This window comes from Natator depressus, chromosome 2 (genome assembly GCF_965152275.1).
Source record: "Natator depressus isolate rNatDep1 chromosome 2, rNatDep2.hap1, whole genome shotgun sequence".
NCBI lineage: Eukaryota > Metazoa > Chordata > Testudines > Cheloniidae > Natator > Natator depressus.
Window position 1 is genome coordinate 189,695,439 of NC_134235.1, and position 22,734 is coordinate 189,718,172.

At 40.7% G+C, this 22,734-nt stretch overlaps 1 protein-coding gene across 3 annotated transcripts in view; it reads right to left on the reverse strand.

Annotated features, from left to right (window-relative positions):
* The window catches only part of CNOT10 (CCR4-NOT transcription complex subunit 10), a 63,363-nt gene extending 40,842 nt beyond the window's left edge, over window positions 1-22,521 (reverse strand). For 2 of the 3 annotated variants that reach the window (XM_074945610.1, XM_074945609.1), the window contains exons 1-9: window positions 22,327-22,428; window positions 11,075-11,169; window positions 8,419-8,580; window positions 7,894-8,044; window positions 5,471-5,616; window positions 4,399-4,485; window positions 3,499-3,582; window positions 2,477-2,594; window positions 734-883 (exon numbers count right to left, since the gene is read on the reverse strand). In XM_074945610.1, the coding sequence (XP_074801711.1) occupies window positions 734-883; window positions 2,477-2,594; window positions 3,499-3,582; window positions 4,399-4,485; window positions 5,471-5,616; window positions 7,894-8,044; window positions 8,419-8,580; window positions 11,075-11,169; window positions 22,327-22,417 (1,084 nt within the window). In that variant the 5' untranslated portion in view covers window positions 22,418-22,428. Of the gene's footprint in view, window positions 1-733; window positions 884-2,476; window positions 2,595-3,498; window positions 3,583-4,398; window positions 4,486-5,470; window positions 5,617-7,893; window positions 8,045-8,418; window positions 8,581-11,074; window positions 11,170-22,326 lie in introns of all 3 variants that reach the window. The other variant, XM_074945611.1, reaches the window with a different exon arrangement.
* Window positions 22,522-22,734: the final 213 nt, after the last annotated feature.

Sequence of the window (22,734 nt, forward strand, 5' to 3'; positions counted from 1 at the left end):
TAGTTGTCAAATTGGTAAAATGTGGATTTAACATAAAATGAAATATGACTTGATGCAAGTTTTCTGGTTGAAAAAAAAAAAAAAAACACAAACTCATACTAACAGACTGAGTTACAATTAAAGAGATACAGTATCATGAATCATTTAAAATCAGGCTTTAAAAAAAAAAAAAAACTGATTATATCAAAGTCGGCATCAGATAAACATAATGAAATCAGACTAATTGTAGGTGAAAATTCACACAAACCTGGACAGTTCACTAACAAAAAAGGTTGAGAAGTTTGTATTTAAGACAAAAACACAGTTAAAATGATTTTTAAGGCAGCAAATGAGAGAGAGACTTTCAAACCTTGATGACTTAATCCAAGTCAGCAAGATCATGAGTAATGGTTTTAATGATGTACAATAGGGCAGGAAAACTGTGTTTATTTCAGACCCTCTTGACTGACAATCAAATAGTGTAAACAAATGTAGAAATAATTACCAAAGCTTCCAACATGCTGAAGCAAGCAAGAAAATGACACACCTTTCATCATCATCTATTTCTGACAGCAGGCAGCTATATTCTGAAATCAAGTACACTCAAAACTCCCTTCCTTCTTACCCTGTCCCTTGTGGATCACTGAATGGTAATTACTAAAAAAGAAGTACTAATATAAGCTCTCCAGTAACAATGTATTTGAATCAAAACACTCACTTCACCACCACGCTTTGTGTCTGTTACAGGTCTTACCTGGGTCTGTGCTACCTGTTCCTAGTTGTGCACATGCATTATCATTTTCCTGCAGGGCCTTTTTAAAGTAGAAGATTCCCAAATTGTGCTTTCCCATAGCAAAATGAATGCAGCCGAGATTGTTCCAAAACATGCACCTTAAGCATTCACCTGAGAAAACAGCAAAATATAATCAAAAATCAAAACATTTTTATAGATCAGGACATTATTGTACATTCTTAGCAAGATACTCCTGTGAAGAGCTAAACTAAACACAGCATGATATGATCGATTATGAAGACCAATGAGACAATAAATTAATCACCTACTACTTCTGTGTACCATTTTACTTCCTTTGAACACATAACATTATTTAAATTGATAAGTGGTAAGGGGTTTGGTGAGCTTCTCATGCATCATGTTCTTGAACAGCAGGGTATAAAACCACTTTGGCAGATTTCAATTTACAGCACATTAATCTGAAAGTTCTCTTAGTACTTCATGTGTAAACACTTGCAGTTTTCTGACATATGGCTCCTGTAAGAAGGAAATTCTTACATGACATTATCTGCTCAGTGTTTAATAAAATAAGCAAATACACTAATCCAACTATACAAGCAGAAGAGAAATGAGGGCTTCTCAGATTGAGACTGCACATATATGGTGTTCAGATAATATTGACAATTTAACTTTTGACCTATTTACTTATAAAGGCAGTTTCACAAGGTTACCACTAATAAAAAATAACTTAGTTTCTAAATTAAGCAACTTCATATTTATTTAATTGCATCTATTCAAGTAATCAGAGAACTGTGATATTTCCAGGGCAGATTCCATGACTATTATTCATGTAGCTGCCATTTCTCCAGCAATACCTGCTAGATGAAGAAACATCCTTGTGGTGGCAAGAGGTTTCACAGAGCATATTAAGAAGTGTTGCACAAAAACACAGCAAATGAAACTTTATGGAAGAAAGGGCATTTAATAGCTATATTATTTAAATTATAAAACACAGAAATGTCTTTTCTTGCATTAAACCCATTTTTATCATTTGTATGAACTGGGTTTTCCAAGGTTTTAAGTTACCAATGTTGGCTAAAAGACCATTTTTATGCCTTCCATCTCACTTGAAAGAAGATATAAATATTTACAAGTAGTTTAAGCTCCACAAGATTTGAGCCAACCGCAAACACTCAATGCAAACTTTGAATTCACCCTGCAGCTAGCACCGCGTCTCATATAACGTCTCCCCTGGGCGCAGTATAGAACCTCACACTCACCTTCCATTATGCTTCTAGTTTCTACTGGTCCAAACAGACATTCCAAAAAAAAAAAAAAATAAAATAAAATAAAATTAAAAAATTAAAAAAAAAAAAACAAAAAACCTCACCTCTTCATGTGACAATACTCCTAAATATCTGCTAGGCTGGATTAGAGTTTTGTTTTAAACAGACACAAAAACAATTAGGGGCTGGGAGGAAAAGGATATGGAAAATGAGCTAAGGAAGATAAAGAAACATGGTATTTAAGGCCCCAGTGTTGCAAGCACTTACACACATGCTTAACTTGAATGCTTGTGAGTAGTCTTACTGAACTCAATGAGAATTAAAACGTTGGAAAACCCAGTTCATATAAAATAAAAAAGAACTGGGTTTTATGCACCAAAAAATGTCTTTTAAAACTGAACTCAATGAGACTACTTGTGTGTAAAGATAAGCATGTGTGTAAGTGGTTGCACAATCAGAGTTTTATGCTTTATTTTACCTGTTTTCATGAATCCTGGATGTTCAGCAATGTTTGAGCTGTTTAACAGTTTTACTGCTTTCCGATAATTCCCCCTCAAATACTCAAAATTGCTCTTAAGAAAGAGAGAAGGAGCAGACTGTGAAGAAAACAAAAATTACTTATCAATTGCTTTAGGAGATCTACTGTTAGTGTTAAACTGCAATAGTCACACAGTTTGACAATTGTTGCTAATTTAAAACAGAAGTGTTTATTTTAATGCAGCAAAACTTGTTCCTCAGATATATAGTTAACATTTTTCTCTTCCTAGAACTCTCATAGCTATCAATGACAATTCACCTTGACTTTTAACTAAATGTTTTTGTAACTGCTTTAAAAAAAAATTGAAAAATACCACACATACATACAAACTGTTCTGTAACATTCTTATTTTCTTCACATGGAAAGAATGCACTAGAATGCGTCTTCTTCCAGCTCTGCAAAAGTGAATTATATTGGACATACTGCCTCTAACAAAATGAAAGGATCTGAAAAGCTTCAACTGAAGCAACAGATTTTAGTACCCCCAAATTCTTATTATTGATCAACTATGGAGTAGTTTAATCCTATCAATGAACAAGAAAACTTACTCTAGTCAGTGAATAAAGTTATTTGCATCAACTGGAGATTAGACTTCCATAACTTTTCTAGAGAAATTTACATTCTGTTGGGAGTCACTTATTCTTTGATTAAGGTTATTATAATCCATGCTTTAGAGTTTATATAGAGCTTCATTTTTTAAACTTTTATATCTTAAATTAACAAAAACCCTGAGCGTGATTTTCTGAGCACATAAATAGCCAATCCAAATAATAATTCCATAATAATGAGATGCAATTATACAAAAGTAAATTATAAACAAGACTAATGCCAAAGCTCTTCTTATTTCAGACACTTCCCCATAGTCCTCAAACTTTAGAACAGAAATAAAGTTAACGAGTTTAGTTTTAGGACAGAGAATTGACCTAGACTGCAAACAGACTATGCTTTAAAAAAAAGCTTACATTTCCAGCTGTATTCATAACAGACTTAATCTCCCTTTTGCATGCTTTTAGAGACTTCATCTGGATATAGGCTCTCACTTTATACTGTTAAATTTAAAAAAAATTCATTAGTATAATTTTAAAAATTAACATTTTAAAACAGTTTAGTAAATTATGCAGTTTGATATTATCTGTAAGATGCAACATGCCTAAGTTTACTACACAATATTGTACTTATATACATTAAGAAAACCTATTTAAAAACAGTCTAAAAATAAAACTCCTCTTCAGAATATAAAGAGAAAATTTAATTACAGGCTTCTAACAAAATAACTCCTACAGAATCCTGTAAAATGGATTGTAAAAGAGATTCAGTATGATGTTTGAGTAACAAGTTTCAAAACTTAAACATCAGCCCTTAGTTAAAAAATCTCAGCAATACAATTTTTTGTTACTATTGTGATAAGTAACTTCTATAACTGAAAGATCAGAGAAAAATATTTTTCAGTTTTCTTTTTATTCATTTAATAGTACTCTGGGGCAACTCCTCGGCTGGTGTAAAGTGTCGTAATTCCACTATTACGGTATAAGTGATCATAGCTCTACTGATTTCAATGGAGATACAACAATTAACACCATTTGAAGTTCTGCCCCTTTGTTCTTTAGTCTGCTTTTCTCACTTGTGTAGATTTTACAGAAACAGGGGAGAAATTAAAATACAGACACTGGGGGTGGACGGGTTGTTTTACAAATAGTCAAGGAATTCAGGAGCAGGTGTAGTATCCGAAACTACTTTTAAACTAATTTTAAAGACTAACTAGATTCACAGTATGCAATACCTCTTTTTAATAAAGATAAATGAGATCATGAATTTTAAATTGCATATAAATATCTAATTTTGGACACCAAAAAGTTTCCTACCTGATGTATCTTAGATTTTGCAGCTTCTATTAAAGCTCCACTTTCAGCTCTATGATTAGATGACTCCTTATTTGTGTTATTACCTGTCTGAACACAAATTAAAAGGAGAAAATATTATTTCATCTTTAATCCAGTGTACAGGTTTATTTTTCTTAGGTCTAATATCAGAGGGGAAAATCAATGTCCACTAAAGAAAACACAGTCATATCTAAATCTATATCCAAGAACAAACACACCAGATTAGAGAGAATGAAGGTCCATGTTCACACAAGAATGTCTGCTAATATCATCACATCCTGTTCTGGCACTTAGGTGGTTTTTAAGAATTCACTAACACATAAGGAAGCCAAGGACATTCTATCTATACATCCTTAGGTTTTGCAAATGACATTTTCATGTCAAGTCACCTTCTATTCTCCTTCAGACTCTTCAGTAAAGTTAGTGTACACTTAAAATAAACAAACAATAGATTCCTTTAACAGAACAAAGAAGTGTTCTATATTCAATTAGATCCCTGTCTAGCCTCAATCTACTTCTTACTCCAAAAAGGGTACTTCTTAGTAGCAGAATTTCAGTGCCAACTAAAGCATATTTCACCCCAACTAGCAACACATAAACATGTCTCATATACTCAAGGACGCCTCCGATATCTCAACCAGCAGAGGCGATTTCTCTCTGAACTACTAGTTACTTCCCTGGCTCAGGGTCAAAGGAACTGCAGTCCAAAGCAAGAGCTTCTTGGTTACAGCTTAGAGCTGTCAGCCAGGGAGACAAAGTGGGAATATTTGACCTTAAAGACTGTACCCGTCCCACTAATGCAAAATCTGACAATAGGAAACACCTCTCAATCTTTTGGGATGCAGGAGAATATATATACACATGCCAAATGTAATTAAACAGAGTTACAAAGTGACCAGTGGCAGCCTAAGATTAAAACTATGCTAACATAGTTTTTAAAATTTAAACTATTTGAAAAAGCTATTGGTTATTTTTGGATTAGCCCAAAGCATATTGCCATGAATACACCCAATAGTTGTTGTTTTTTAAATAAGGTCCTCTGAAACATACTCACCTCATTATTTTTTCCATTTTTGTTATTGTTGCCCTGTGAAATCATTTTTTCCAAAACAGAAAGCAGATGCAAGGCTTTCTCAGCCTGGTAAGTTAGCAGATACAAGTCTACAAGCAGGAAGCACACAGCCTGGGCAAACTTCTCTTCTACATCAGACAAAGAAAGGAGAAAGAAATATTATATTTTTAATATGTAGCCCCCACTAATCCATAACTGGGAAACACCCATAGCAATAAAGCACTGTCATAAAGTGTTCTAAAATTAATTTGAATGCACTATATATGGTGATCCTGATGAACAAACCTACAAACACTGAAAATGTTGACCTGTCAACATTAAAATACCGTATATATTCATTCATTAGCCCGTTCGTTTGTAAGCAGACCCCCCCACCCCCAAAGATGGATAGGTAAAAATAGTAAAAACCGTGTGATCCTTTCATAAGCCAACCCTATATTTCAGGGGTTGGCACACTTTGGCTCCCAGCCCATCAGGGTAAGCCACTGGCGGGTCGGGATGTGTTGTTTACCTGGAGTGTTCACAGGCACGGAGCCCCTCAGCTCCCAGTGGCCGCAATTTGCTGCTCCCATTGGCTGAAAATGGCGAACCGCGGCCACAGGGAACTGAGGGGCTCCGTGCCTGTGAACGCTCCAGGTACACAAAACGACAATGTATTAGATAGATATTCAATTCAATGATTTCATAGAGTTTAAAATCATCAAATTTTGGCGTAGACCCATTTATAAGCCGGTATGAACGAGCTATATGGTATATAAAATTGAGACAATTAAACATTTCTTCTTAAAAAAAAAATAATAATTTTGAAAGTTGGTCTAACTGATAAGCACTGGAGAACCAATCCCCTAAAGGGATCAACGTGGGCAGACCTATATGGCTACATGGAATCCCATCAAAGTCAGTAGAACTCTACACAAGGCTAAGTGTCTCTGCATAGATGCCTTTGAGACTGAACCCTAAGTTCATGTATGATATCATACACCAGTATGATAGTTGGCATATCAAAAATTGACAATGTGTTGATCCTTCGGTTGCTCTCACTTAATGGATTTACTGACAATGACCCCCCCCACCACCACCACAAGCATGCATCAGCAAACAACCTTAACACTTCTGTAGCTCAGCAAGGTTTATAAATCTTATCAGGCAAGCACAGCACCATTCCACTACACAGAGAGCCACTGTTTACAGTTATGGGGGACTTAATTTTCAAAGGTGAGTGCATACAATTACATACAAGTTATCGCCACAGTTGCCAACTTCCATGCAGTAAATAAGCACCCTGACTTTCACAATAAGCCAGAAATCAAGGTGATCCCATTTCAAAACAAGCCAATTCCTAAGAACCCCAAACGCTCTATGTGACTAGATCCCGCTGGTGTGCAGTCTGGGACTGTGGTGGGCCTGCTGTGCACCCTTGACTCTCTATCCCACTTGCCCCTGCTTTCTAGGAGCTGATCAAAAAAAAGAAAGCAACAAGCTACAAGCCATAAACTAGCCAACAAGCAACTCACAAGCTAATTAAGACAAAAACAAGCCCAATTTCTGTGTTTTTTCGTGGGTTTGGCATGTCTGGTTATCACAGTTCCTTACAGCTTGTGTGGCCCTATAGATTTGCACACGCGCACACACACACGAATTGTGTTGTATGCCTAACTGCCCATTTGTTCATGCACATATAAGATTCTGCATGTACAATCATGGTATTTGCACATGCATCTTCAGAAAGAAGTCAACCCCTTAACATCCATTTCATATTCAACATAAAAATAATATATGTTCTACTGCAGTGTTTCCCAAACTTGGGACGCCGCTTGTTCAGGGAAAGCCCCTGGCAGGCCAGGCTGGTTTGTTTACCTGCCACGTTCGCAGGTTCGGATGATCACGGCTCCCACTGGCTGCAGTTTGCAGCTGCGGGTCAATAGGGGCTGCAGGAAGCGGCACAGGCTGAGGGACATACCAGCCACCACTGCCTGCAGCCCCCATTGGCCTGGAGCAGCGAACCGCAGCCAGTGGGAGCCGCGATTGGCCGAACCTGCGGACATAGCAGGGAAACAAACCAGCCCGGCCCGCCAGGGGCTTTCCCTGAACAAGCAGCGTCCCAAGTTTGGGAAACATTGTTCTACTGCTATCTTAAGACATAGCCCCCATGTTTGAATCATGCTTCTCTTGATATACACATACAGCACCTTCTTTATTTCTAAATCTCAGCTACTGTGTGCGCGCGCGTGTGTATCAATTGCTAATGCAGATCATTTATATAATACACACACACACACCGACCCCCCTTAATCAGAAGAATCAATCACAAGAAGCTTTCGGTCAAGAAACAGCTTAACAGTCTGCAGCCATTAAACCAGAGAGGAACAAAAATAAGAAATAACTTTGCTTTCCTATCTACATACCAAAAGGTTCTATAAACTGGTAAAGCTTCTCTCCAACCGATATTGCTTCAGTGTATTGACGCAGATGATAGAGAATAACTGCCTGATTGTAGTAAAGCATGCTGTTTTCAACATCGTCTAAGCCATCCATTTCTTCAACAGCTGAATGAACCTACCAAAAAAAAAGTAAAATTTGTTTTATTCAGAATTCCTGTATTCACTGTGGGGGGAAAAAGTCCAATATTTGGAAACAATAGTTAAAAGCTATAGACTGATCCACGTATGAAGATAAAGAAAATTTCACCTTCTACTCATAGGCTAATAAACTCTTATATGGTGTTAACGGGAAGTATTGATATAAACAAAGCATTTACGAACATAATTAAATTAAAAGCAGAAAATAAAACTACTTTAATAACCAAGACACTATTCTATCTAAACTTTACAAATTATTTCCTGTTCCGTCAACTGGTAGAGGGCCCCAACCGTGATGTAAGAGGAAGACACTACTTGAATTCAAAAAGCACCTCACTATTTTTGCATTACCTGATTCTTCAGTTGATTAAGTGTTTGTTTCAAGTTGTCTGTTGTAGTCTGGTTATTTTTACAGAACTCTGCAACAGCTGTATTCAAAGTTATTTTGTAGTCATCTTTGTTTATTTCTTGCAAGCAGCTAAGATGTTGCAGACAAGCATCATAATTCCCAGCCTGTAGGTGGGAGCACACACATCAACAATATGCATTAGGAAAAAATGTTTAATCAACATGTTAGTAACTCAATATAAAAGTACTCTCTTCCAGTTTATAGAATAAAGTTGTATTTCCACTCTTCACACCCACAAAGACAATTGTTTCCTGCCAAACTGAAACACAAAACATAACTAAAGGTGTGCTGTAATGGGAGACTGATGAAAATTAATATGGGAAACAAGTCTAAAATTGAGCACAAGATTCAAAGAAATTGAAAGAAATCTGTGAAAGAAGAGTTGAAATGGAAGAATCCTAAAATTATTTGAAAGGGAAGTTTCTAATGTATTCGTCCTTGTTTATATTAGCCCTCTGGAATCTTGAAACTAAAATCTGTTTTCCTTACAGAATTTTTACAATCCCTTCTCCAGTCATGAGTACACTTTTTTGTTATTGTAGAGTTGCTTATAAATATCAGGCTGTAACTCTGAGGGGAAAAAAAAAACACTGAGGCATCTGAGTGGGGAACATATTAAAGTGTTAGCCTATACAAACAAACATATAAAAAAATAAATGCAGGTGAAGTTTGAGGTCTACCAACTTTAATAATCCAGCTTTAAATAAACTACTTCACAATTTATTTGAGGGCATGTGCAACAGGGTTGGTGTATTCCAGCAACTGGTCATCTAGGCCTCAGTTTCTCCTCTGACTTGCACATACTCATGTGTTTCACGTAAGTCTCCACTTGGAGTCTGGTTTATTATGACAGAGCAAAACTATCTTTGGCCTTCCACCTGCAAGCAATTCCTTTCTTAGACAGCAGGGTTTCACAATAGTCAATTGCACTCTCCCTTGGGTAGCACAAATTTCAGCAGCGCCACCTAGAAGTAGTGCTGCTGAGGTGATGGGGAACCCAATCCCTCCTCCTGCTCCAGTATCAAGTGCTATCCAGGAGTGGTAATCTTCTCTGGCCTCAAGTTCCTCTCCTCTCTTCATCCAGAGACTACTTCCTATCTAACTTGTCAGGCTTGCAGATTCCTTCCCTATTCTGCCACCATTTGATGCACTCAGAGTCCAACACTGTTCTCTTGGGTCTCCCTGAGCTCTCCTTAGCAAGATATTACACAAGATCTTACTCTTTTCCCTTCTGCTGATCCTACTACACTGAGCACCCCTGAGCTCCTCTCTCAGCATCCTCCTGTCAGGGAGCTCTGCCAGAAAGGGAAATGACAAAAACATTTGACCAGGTTACTTACTGGCAACTTAACACTAAGCAATACTGACAACTGGAAGTGTAGATGTGGTTCTGTCTTCTTTTGCCACCTCCTTAGAACCGGATATGTTAAAAGTCTTCTAGGTACAGAGACGACATATCATGAGTGGATAAGCAAAGTGGGCTGGGTCCATATTAGAACCAACAACAAAAGGTAGCAGTAGGTCATTCAAATCCAGTTTGAATAATTTGAAATTAGCTCAAAAAAATCCTTTCCCACTGTCCAAAGAGGAAAAAAAGTTAAGGATACCTAAGACAGGACAATAGGATGTGGAATCACTTGAGAAATGAGAGGGTGATAATCAAAATGCCACTAGAGCCTATATTAGGACAATTTTGTTCACTTTATATAACAATATTGTATAAGCAATATTGGCATATGATCAACAAAATGGAAAAGGAGGATGGACATCTAAAATGAGCAACACAATCAATTCAAATGATTTGGATAAACTAGATGTATCATAAGAAAACTGGTTTGTGAAATTCAAGGTAGAAAAAAAGTAAGTACAAAGAAAAACAAAGAAACGGAAACATACCTCCAACAGCCATAAGCTACAGAATACAAAACAGGAATGAAATATGAAGTAAGAAGTAAATAAAATTAAAAAGCTTACAGCTTGTGCCTTCACATTACTAAATATACAAACAAAAGCTTCCAGGAAGTATAGGAAGAGGCATTGAACACAAGTTATCAAATTACTGTGTGTAAGTCCTTTATGTGGACATTTAAATGTTGTGTAGTGTTCAAAAGTACACTACAAAAGTATATTCAGCAGGACAGCCAAAATGATAAAGGAACTTTGCTTTTTTAAACTATTTTGAAGTCCACAAATTGATAGCTAAAATTAGGGAAACTTTTCTTCAGTGAGTGCACACAGAGTTGACAGAACTGTCACAAAATAGCTGTCTGCTTATTTTGCCCAATTCTCACCAATCACATAGCATTGATAGTGACTGAACTCTGGGAACCTAGAAAAAGATCTGGTTATGTTTCTGTTTGGCCTAAATTCAAGAGCCCTCTACGTCTTCTCACATTATATCAGATATCTTAGATTAATCAAAATGGACATGTCACTATATTATAATGAAGTTTGCTACTAATTTAGATTTAATTTATGTTTTTGATACATTTACTATTACTCTGGGGAAAAAAAAAGGGAACAAATTGGTTGCCAGGTGATAGTTTAAATAATCAAGTAAGTTCAACAGAAAGTTTTGAAGTTTAAGCCTTTTCTTACATTAAAAGCTTGTAATGCACTACTTGACAGCTCCTTTTCCTGATCAGTAATCCCAGAGGAAGTAACTGTTCCTTCATGTTTCTCAGTTCCCTGATCTGAAAAATAAACAGAAGAGTACAGAAAACATTAGTTATATTTGCAACTAAGGTTAATAAACATAACTCCATTCCTTCCATTACACGTTCCATTTCTTTCCCTCAAGATCTTCTTATTCATACCTAAAGCACCTTAAGCAATGATAGCAACACTGTAAAAAGCTAAATTCAACTCTGAACTGATAGTACTATGACTTGGGAATGAAAAATGTCACCCGTGAAAGCTAGAATTCCTCTGCTGAAAATTGGAACAACAACCTTCCCTTGCTAAGTTACTTGTAATGTATAAAGAAAAGGAGTACTAATGACACCACTAGTACTCCTTTTCTTTTTGCAAATACAGACTAACACGGCTCTACTCTGACACTTGTAATGTCTAGACATCACATCACCATTGATTCATTTTCACAGTGTATCTTAAACGGAGTAACTTACAGCTGTAAACTTGTACATAAAAGGATGATTTTAGATTTCACTCTTAAAAGTATGGGTTTTTATATTCACAGAAAATAGCTGGCAAAAAACCATGACTAGGATATTACTGAAATAAGTTTATCTACTGAAATAAATATTAAAAAGATGCACACTGCATAGAAACCACATACATAGTCCTGAAGCCCACAAAATGATATAAACCACTATGTTTTTTTCACCCTTGAAGATAAGTGTTTCCTATTTCTCACGTTTTGCTGTTTCAGTTTTACTCTAATTTATTTTTTGTCGTCATTTTATTGTGCATGGGGAGCTCTATAAATCTACTGTTTTCTTATTCCCACTAGACACTAAAATATTAATCTATATGATCCTTAGTTATCTAACCTTATGCTTTTATCTGTAAATTACACAGTACCGTCTATCACGGGGGTCACCAACCCATCCATCGCGATAGACTGGTCGATCCTGGAGCCTCTGCCAGTCAATCATGATCTCCGGGCCTCTAAAAGCCTGGCGGTGCAGCAGGGGTCTGGCAGACTGCCTGCCTGCCCCAGCCCCTCGCTGCTTCCAGAAGCGGCTGGCTGCTGGCACATCTCTGTGGCCCCTGCGGGGAGCGGGATCTGCACACTGCCCCTGCCCCCAGAACAGTCCCCGCAGCTCCCATTGGCCGGTTCCTAGCCAATGGGAGCTGCGGGGGCCGCAATTGCAGGCACAGGCAGCATGCGGAGACCCACTGCCCCCCTCCCACCCAGGGGCCACAGAGATGTGCCAGCAGCCAGCCGCTTCTGGGAGCAGCATGGGGCCACGGCAGGCAAGCAGCCTGCCTGAGCCTCGCTGCACTGCCAACCAGGAGCCAACTGTAGTAAGTGCCTCCCAACCATAGCCTACACCTCGCACCCCCTCCTGCACCCCAACCCGGAACCTCCTCCTGCACCAAACTCCCTCCCAGAGGCTGCACCTCTCACCCCTCCCACATCCTGCCCCAGCCCGGAGCCCCCTCCTGCACCCAAACTCCCTCCCAGAGCCCATACCCCTCACTCCTGCACCCCAACCCCCTGCCCCAGACTCAGCCAATGCACACCCCATAGTTGAGAATGTTACACTGATTTGTGACAATCCCTGAAGGATTTTGGATCTATAAACCATAAATGACACTAATAAAAAGGAAAACTCATTAAATGTCCAGTGGATGCTATGAGATTAGGTGCAGTATGACCAAATGACCCCTGCACCCCAACCCCCTCCCAAAGCTTGCACCCCAAGCTTGCTCACTCCTGCACCCTAACCCCCAGCCCCAGGCTCAGCCCAAAGTCCCCTCCCACACTGCAAACCCCTCAGCCCCAGCCCAGAGCCTGCACCCCCTCCCATACCCCAACCCCCTGCTCCAGCCCAGTGAAAGTGAGTGAGGGTGGGGGAGAGCGAGCAATGGGGAGAGGGGGGAGTGGAGTGAGTGGGGCGGGGCCTCAGGGAAGTGGCAGGGCAGATCTCGAATTGATCTTAAATTCAAAAAGTGATCTTGTGCATGAAAAGGTTGGAGACCACTGGTCTATCATGTCATCATTGCCATATCTTAAGCATCTGCCATTGCCCATTCCCATATTACGAGAAAAGTAAATACGCAACAGCAGCTATGGACATCTACACTTTAGAAGTCTCATTAATGAAAATTTTAGATTAAAAAATGAAATGACACTTGGTAGGCTACTTACTGGTTAAGCTTGAAGACAGAAAGATAGCAACACATCTCCTTTCGTACCTGGAAATAAGTTATAATGCACGCCGACTCAGGCCCAAAAAAGTGCCTTCAAATTTTTAATATTCTACATTTACATTAACAATTAACACAAAAAAATTACACTAATCTAGTATCAAGATTTTCAAGAACCCCAGTATCCTGAAAGGTACTGAGTGACCTCAATTCACATTGACTTCAACTGGAGTTGGGATCACTCAGCACTTTGCAGGTGGTGCTCAGCAGTTACTGGAACACATGAGGATTGCTACAGAACTCTACCGTGTTCTACCTAGGAGTTAGGAGGATCCCAGAGCCCAGCCTCCAACCTGAGCCCAAAATTCTACACTGCAATTAAACAGCCCCACAGCCCAGGCCCTGTGAGCTAGAGTCAGCTGGCATGGGCCAGACATGGGTTTTTAATTGCAGCATAGATGTACCCTTAATGACTCTGATTCCTCCTTTAGATCTTGTGGTGGGGCAGGGAACTAGCCAATGCTGTGGCCCTCCACAACACTAGGGAATAAAAGAACCAAGCTGCCCCAGAGTATTTATGTTACAAATTACTATCTGCTATACATGTGCAGTATAACCATTAACTAGTTTGGAACACATTAAGAGATGAATATTTGCACAGTTGCAAATAGGTATCTTTCATCATTAACAGTTCAAAATAGGAAACTATTTGCCCTGCCCCCAAACTCAATGCAAAATTTGAAACCAATATATTTAGTTAAATGAGTAGAGTACATACAAAATAAATTGTCGAATACAAAGTTCCTTTCACACACCCCCGCTGCTTAACTCGGAAATAGATTTAGCCAAATATTCAAAAATAAAAAGTTAACCACTGAGCTGAGACCAACTGTCAGAAGTGATAGGCCAGAAAATTCCTCAGTTAAGTGAAACTGATGGGGGGGAGCACGCGAGAGAATTATTAAATTCATATCTTCTTTAAGTTGAAACAAGTAAATCCATTCATTCATGTCTGACCATCAGTACACTACATCACAATTTTTGGAAATCTTCACAATCCATTGCTAACTTCGAGCACTCGGCAGCTGGCCATCCAGTGATCTGCCATACACCGTCTATCCATTTCCTCGCTGGTCAGCTGACTCTCCACCATTCCTTCTATAATAATTTTCTCAAGGTTATTTCTACCTCTATCTCTTATGTGACCAAAGCACATAAATCCGCATCTTGTTAATTTCTAACACAAGGGTTCACTTCTCTCCAATAATATTTCTAACACAGGCATTTGTCCTTTTTTCAATCCAGAAGATACACAAGAGCCTTCATCAGCACCCAATGATTCAAAGCTATAAATCGCTATGGAAAAAATTAGGATTTTCACGAGTCGCAACTTTGCACATTTCGAGATGCCATGTTTTTTCCATACTTCCTTAAGGGAGTCCATAGCTGAGAGAACTATGCATAGTCTTCTTCCGATTTCTTTGGAACAGCCACCTTGGTTGAAAAATCATTACACAGGTGACAGATGGGTGGTTTATATGTTGGAATTCTACTCAACCAAAGTGGTTTTATTGTTAGTTCTCATTTTAGACCCAGAACTAAGTATCTAACAAATCCTTTAGCTGGCTCTACAATTTATTTAATAAATTGGGGGGAGGGAGAGGCTTTAAAGAACATCTGTACTGTTTCTTACCCACTCTCACAAAACTTGTCATACCATGTCAATTAAAACACATTTACAGAAATTAAATCTCTATGAGTAATTCTCTATGAAGTGGCTGTCATTACAAATTGATACATTTAAACTACCTTCCGTTGGAAAGAAGGCCAACTTGATAGGCACAAAGGCACCGCGGATATGGGCTCTTTTGTGGAACATTTTGGTAAGTATGAATGTAGCATATCATCTCTCTTTTTCCAATTCTCCAATAAATCATTCCACTCATAACTGGGTAGCCTTCGCAGTCTGTGCGTTATACCACCAACACTGATAAGTGACAGGAATTTTCTGATACATATGTTGACCAAAAAAAAAAAAAAAAAAAAAGGCTATTGGTTTTTTACTTGCTAGCTAGACAGCTATTTAAGTTTTCTCTCAAAACGCTTTCAGTATCATCCAAAATTTACTTGCTGGTACAGAACTGAAGCAGCAGACAACTCTTTAAGCTTCATTTTTTGCAATGTATCTTCCGCAGAAGTATTCTGGGAACCGGATTCATTTCTCCTAGTTTTATTGTTTCAGCTCTTTTCTGAAGGAAGTAATATTTTTCTTTTTCAAAAGTAGTAACAAAAGCACTACTAAAGACTTAGCTCTTAGATATCTGCCATGTACAGAATACAAGGGGTTCTTAAATGCAGCTGTTAGCATTTCTAAACACCGCGTTTCCTCTGGAATGACGTTAGATGTTGGATTCCCTGAAGACTTGCCTAGACAAAACAAGCTGAGGACTTTGCAGCCCTTGTGTCAGCTTCTACCTTCCTTTCCACTGCTGGCAATTCAAACGCCAGCCATATTCTTTAATGGGACTGATGGTACAACTACCCATTCACCTTGGTTTTTATTAAAATTTCTCAGTCGCTTCCAAGTCTAAACCGTTTGTAATCTCCACTGCTGACGATAGTTTCTTACCAGAATGAGTTTGCATCCACTGCCACATCTCTTCTTTGCTCTGCCAAAAGAAGTCACCATTTCCCACAGAAATAGTAGAAGACCTCTTATCCCAAACCTGGGCCACTCTGCTGACATGATCCAGCAGCTGTGGTTCATCCTCTGAAGCCAATGGAGCCCAACTCTCCAAAACCTTCATACTCAAGTTAACAGACTCCATCTCCAACAAAACCAAAGTTATTTCTGTGTATGAAGTAAGTAGAAAAGGTCCTAATCCAGAATCTTTACAGGATTAATAAATCTCATCATAATTGGTCTCATGCTGCATGATACCCTTAATCCTGCAGCAAGGTACAGAAAGCCACCATTCCCTGTGCAAAGGTTCACCTGATTTGCTGAAAGGATCAGTTAACGGTAAACTGAGAAGCGTTAAATTGAAAATACAGAACCTCAGAATGTTGAGGACTCAAAATCTGATTGGTGGATCCATCATGTAAGAGTTCTCTGCAATGCACATTGTCTGCAGTAATTGAAGCTTCCTTAATGTCTTAGAACAAGGGATCGATTGCACCATCATGAAAAAAAAACAGCTTATAGAGGTGTGGCCAACCTGTGGCTCCGGAGCCACATGCGGCTCTTCAGGGCCAGAGCTACAGGCGCCAACTTTCCATTGTGCCGGGGGGTGCTCACTGCTCAACCCCTGGCTCTGCCACAGGCCCTGCCCCCACTCCACCCCTTCCTGCCCCCTCCCCGAGCCTGCCGTGCCCTCGCTCCTCCCAGTCTCCCCCAGAGCCTCCTGCATGCCACAGCTGATCAGGAGGTGCGGGGAGGGAGGGGGAGATGCTGATCGGCAGGGCTGCCAGTGGGTGAGAGGCACTGGGAGCTGGGGGGATTTGATGGGGGGCTGCTGACATATTACTGTGGCTCTTTGGCAATGTACATTGGTAAATTCTGGCTGCTTCTCAGGCTCAGGTTGGCTACCCTTGGTTTATAGCATCAGGACACCATTTCACAGCATCAAAATGTTGTATTATCTGCATTTCCATGGAACCAGGGTTCACACATACGATGCATTCATTTTTCTAATATCTGAACTGAAAAGATTGCTGCAGATAATGACTGTTAATAACAGTTGCTAAGCAGGATAAGCATTCCCACACACTGATTATAGCATCACCTCAAGCAACACAGTAGTTAAGGCTGTCCCAGTTTCTATTACAAAATCCTGTTTTCTTAATTTATCTGCAGTAGAGATGAGCACATGTGAGGCTGAGTCCAAAAGTAGTGTTTATTCTTCAATTACAGGAAAAACTGGTCAAGTAATTGTTAAACTAGTTATCCCAGAAAAGCACCAGTTTCCCAGTTGCTTTAAATACTTCCTATGGAAGGCTGGATCACAAATAATATACCAGTAAATTTCTGTACAGTTTGTCTTCACTATTAAAGCCAGTTAGGATACTTAAATAAAAGTTGAAATTGTGGGGTATTTTAAAGGACAAGCCTGTGTAATCACAAAATAGTAACGTTACAGAAAAAGAGCAACTTGATGGCCTGCATAGTACAAAACACTAAGGGCTTGTATATACAGCATGGCAAAACGTGCCAGAGGAGTGTTATTTGTAAAGCACACTAACACGTTGCAATCTAACTGGCCCACGTAGATCCAACTGGAGTGTTCTAGCAGCTATATAGTTCGTGTTAACGTAGTCCTGTTTGAAGCAGGATCCACACAGGGCAGTTACAGCACAATATTTTAGACTGTTTTACAAATCACACCACTCTTGTGGGCTTTGACGGCGCACATAGACAAGCCCTAAACAAGAAGTTTAGTGAAGCCTGAGCAAGATTCCTACTGGGAAGAGCTTTATGTTTGAACCAATTAATGTAAAACATGGAATTTTATTTATTTGTGGGTTGTTTTGTTTTTTTTAAAACGTTGTACATATTATATTCTCTGTAACATTTTCTTAAAATGTTCTTGAATTCTGGCTCTTCCTTATCCTCTTTGCCCTTCTTACTTTTCTCTATCAAGCACATTCTAAATCAGATTACAAGTTCAGGATACTCCCTGACTTACCCTGCCACCATCCACGCCTTTGTAAACATGGGTTTGTTGCCTCAGCTTTTCTCAACTGTCTAGGTATCACACAAAGTGAAAGGCAATCTAATGTAGGTACATTTAAGGTACTTGCCACACACGATGGAGGAAACACTAATATACACTACTACTAATTGGACAGCCAGAGATCGAAAGACACTGAAGACATTTTTATGTTGTTTCCCTTATTCTTTTATGTCAGGGGTCCCCAACGCGGTGCCCGCGGACGCAATGGCGCCCAGTGGGGCAGTTGTGTGCGCCCGCAGGACACCACGCCACCGAAATGCTGCCGCTGAGCACTGCCACCTGAGAACCGCCTGCCGAAATGCCATCGAGAAGCGTTGCCGTTTCTCGGCGGCAAGTTTTTTTCCCCCCACTACCACTTCTCAATGGCATTTCGGCAGCAGGGTGTTTGGCGCCCACCACAGTCTGTTGGGAATAGGAATGTGCTATTCCCACAGAAACGTCGGGGACCACTGTTCTATGTTATCTGAATTAAGTCTCAGCCAGTAAATTCTGCAAGCCCCAACTGTGGCCAGACACTGGATTTATGACAACTGCATAGTTCAAATCCAATGCAATGGAGACAGAGCTGAATGTCATCTGCATACTGACTCTACCAAAGCACACCATGCCTCATATGCACATTGAACACAAGAGTTGATACAACAGACCCTCGTGGAAGCCCACTAGTGTGCCATTTAGGTAGATGGAACAATTGTGTATTACTTCTCTCTAGCACCTCTCAAAGAAAATATAAGGAAGACTCTTAGTTTATTCCACGCTATCCAAACCCATCTCTGCTATGACAGATGCTAACATATTTTCTGTTTTTTTTTTTTTTAAAGACAATTTAAAAAAAAAGTCACACTGCCTAAGCATAATATATAACATTGAAGATTATTCCAGTACCTAAGTAGAAAAGCAAGAATGTCAGACTTGCAGCATGCAATAAATTTTCAAACTAATCTATTCAGCACAGTGTTCAAAAAAAAAAAAAAATCACATAAGTACTACTCACTATGCATAACTTCTCAGTTGTATTTTTAAAAAATGAATATCTTAATTAAAATTGGTATATGAATTGTGTGTGTGGGCATCCTGATTAAAAACAAAAAACAAAAAAAAAAACTTAGGACTTTAGCAGAATGGAAACTTAATGTCAAAGACTGTATGCCAGTTCCTACACTATTTTAATTCTAAGGGTATGTCTTCACTACCGGCCGGAACAGCGGATAGCAATCGATCCAGCGGGGATCGATTTATTGCATCTAGTCTAGATGCGATAAATTGACGCCCAAACGCTCTCTCGTCAACTCCTGTACTCCAGCACCGCGAGAGGCACAGGCAGAGTTGACAGGGGAGCGGCAGCAGCTGACTCACCACAGTGGAGACACCACGGTAAGTCGATCTAAGTTCATCGACTTCAGCTACGTTATTTACGTAGCTGAAGTTGCGTAACTTAGATCGATCCCCCCCTAGTGTAGACCAGGGCTAAGTGAAGTTATTGTTCATAATTAGAGCTGGTTGGAAAACAGGTTTATCTTCCTGTGGAAAATGTCAACAAAAAACATTTTTCATGTTTAAGTGTTCTGTGGAAATTTTTGACTTTTCAATGAAATATCAAAAACCTGAAAGATTCAGTTCAAATTGATATTGCAATGTCTCATAGTTTGGAGCTGCAGTTTGTGTACCTTATGTTCCCATTTTCATCTATGGGCTGGGCTCTCTAGCTGGACTAGATTTCCTGTGATGCACCACTTTCTCCACTCTGGGTGAGGGGAGAGGGTATGTTACAAGAGACAAGAGTCTCTAGCCATGGTGCATCACAGGAGACATAGTCCAGACAGTGAAGCCAGTCTCTAGAGGAGAATGGGAACATAAGCCACCTGAACTATAACTCCCATGAGGCACTACGGTGCTATTTTGAATAAAAACTTTTCTGTTTTTGATCATTCAGTTTCTCAAAATAATATTAACATTTTCAAAATAAAGCAAATAATTTTCACTAAAAATTTAATTTAGTCAAAACCCCAAATTTCTTTTGAAAAACTGTATCAATAAAATGTTTTCAACAGCCCTGTTCATAACTCACCCAGTAGAGGACAAATATAACACAGTACACTATGTATGTATGCTACAATAATATGTATGAAAACTAACCTGTGTTTGATCAACTTGATAGAGCAGCATTTTCCTTTCTAGGAAACTCAATTAAGGCAAAAATAAGTCCCTCACTTTAAAAGTTTTTCTTGTAAGTCTTAAGTTCTCCTGTTATTTAAGAAGAGTGTACATCCTTATAAAGATGCACAAAACAACTAGGTGCATATGCACAAGACAATTTGGTACACATCTTCTATCACCCACCCAACACACAAGATTTTTGTTTTGTTTTATGTTAGAATGCACACATGAATTCCTCTCTGGACCAGTGCAGTGAGAGAGGCAACTTGCCCTCCCATCCTCAGAGGCTCCTGATGGCCAATTCAACATTGAATGCAGGACAAGGCAGTGCTCAGGACTGTTTTAGCTTGTGCTCTTGTTGCTCAGGTTTTAATGGACCACTGCAGCAGAGAGTCACCAGGGCATAAGCACACCTTGGCCATTTCCCCCTCCACACTGCCTGAGCCCCATCCTACTGGGCCAAAGGGATCACAAAGCTAGTTGGACTTTGTGAACCATGGGTATTATTTAGGGGGCCTGCCCAGTGTAACAGCAACTGTCAATCAGGCCTTAATTTTTTTGTGGGGAGGGGCAGAGGCAGGAGGTTGGGCATGTGAGGGTTGTTTTACTATTACATTACTAGTATTTCATTTTACTAGTATTACTTCATGCAGCATCTTTTTTTAAGTAGGGGATAAGGATGGTCCTTGGTCTCCCATCTAAACCAGGTGACCAGGACTGAGCCTGCTTATTTTCAGAGGACACGTCCACAATCAGAAGCCATACTAAACTTTCACAAAGCAATACATTTTTAGCGTCTTCCAACTCCACACTCCCTAATTTAGGGAATTAAAATCAGACATTCAATGTTTTTCAGGATTTGTTTTTTAAGTAAACATTTATTAAAATGCTTCGTAAAACTCCGAGTTAACGGTTCTCTGCATTCCATGCAACCAGCCTGGGGAATTCACTTCTGTAGGAGACCACTGCATCAAAAACCGAAGAAAGATTTTTAAACAGAGCTAGTATATTAAGGCAGTGGTTCTCAATCAGGGGTACACATACCCTGGGGGGGTGGAGGGTGGTACGCAGAGGTCTTCCAGAGGGTACATCAACTCATCTAGATATTTGCCTAGGTTTACTACAGGCTATGTAAAAAGCACTAGCAAAGTCAGTGCAAACTAAAGTTTCATACAATGACTTGTTTATACTGCTCTATATACTACACACTGAAATGTAAGTACAATATTTATATTCTAATAAATGTATTTCATAATGATATGGTAAAAATGAGAAAGTCAGCAATTTTTCAGTAGTGTGCTGTGACACTTTTGTATTTTAATGTCAGATTTTGAAAGCAAGTAGTTTTTAAGTGAGGTGACACTTGTGGTACACAAGCCAAATCAGACTCCTGAAAGCAGTAGTCTGGAAAGGTTGAGAGCCACTGCAATAGCGTATGAGCAGCAACACTAGTAGTCAGGCAAATGGAGATGGCGGGCCATCAAACCCCATTCTTCCAAGCATGGGGTACACGTGCCGGGTGCAGGGCTCAGAGCGAGCACCTGGCAGGAGAACCTGTCCGCAGGGCGGGATGCAGTGGGCTTCTTGCAGCATCTCATCCCGGGTGCTGCCAGAGGCAGGACATCCCCCTAGACGGGCCCCGGGCCCCACCCAATCACCCCAATCCCAGTGCCAGGCACCCACCGCTCAGGGGCAGCGGGGCCTCCGCAAGACTGGGCACCAGGTGACCCCTGAGGGAGCCAGGCAACTGCGGAGCCCCCCAGCGGCCAGACCCCAGGCGCCCCCGCCCCAGCGTAGGAGCCAAGATGTAGCGTGGCCCCAACGGCCGCCCCACCGCCGAGGGAGGCTCGGGACCTCCCTCGTGGAAGCCGGGGCAGGGACCGAGGGGACATCACCCAGCCGCTCACACGGGCGGAGCGGGAGGCGCCGACGCCGGGAACGCGCATCACGCACCCAAGCCCCGCCCCGCGACTGAGGGGGCAGCCCCCACCCGCCAAGCAAGGAGAAGGGGCTGCCCGCCCTACTTCGCCTCCCACCGGCGGAAGGGCACACACTACGATACTAGTCGCCACGGCGAAGAAAGCTGCTGTTGCTTATATCCCTCCACTAGGACGGGGTACAGACCTCCAGCGAGCCTGGCAGGGGATCCCTGCGCGGGGAGGCGTGAGTCCCCGCACACAGAGCCAGAGGCCGGGGTCAGCGGGGCGCTTTTCATACTCACCGCCCGCCTTGTCCGCCGCCATGGTCGCTCCCCTCCCACGAGAATCCTGTGCCTGGGCGGCGGGCGAACACCGCCCCTTCGGGGAGACTAGCCCGCTGGCCCCGCCCCTTCCGCCCGAGGCCCCGCCCCCCGCCAGCCGGAGCCGCTTGCGCCTGCGGCCAGGGTAGCCTGGGTTCGAGCCGCAGGCCGGACAAGCCCCGTCTTCCCGCCCGTCTCCTTGCAAAACCCAAGTGACCCTTAATTCCTCCCCACCCTGACCAAGCCAGCCGTTCATCTACACTCTACAGTGTCTGGTGCCGTTGCCCGAGCCG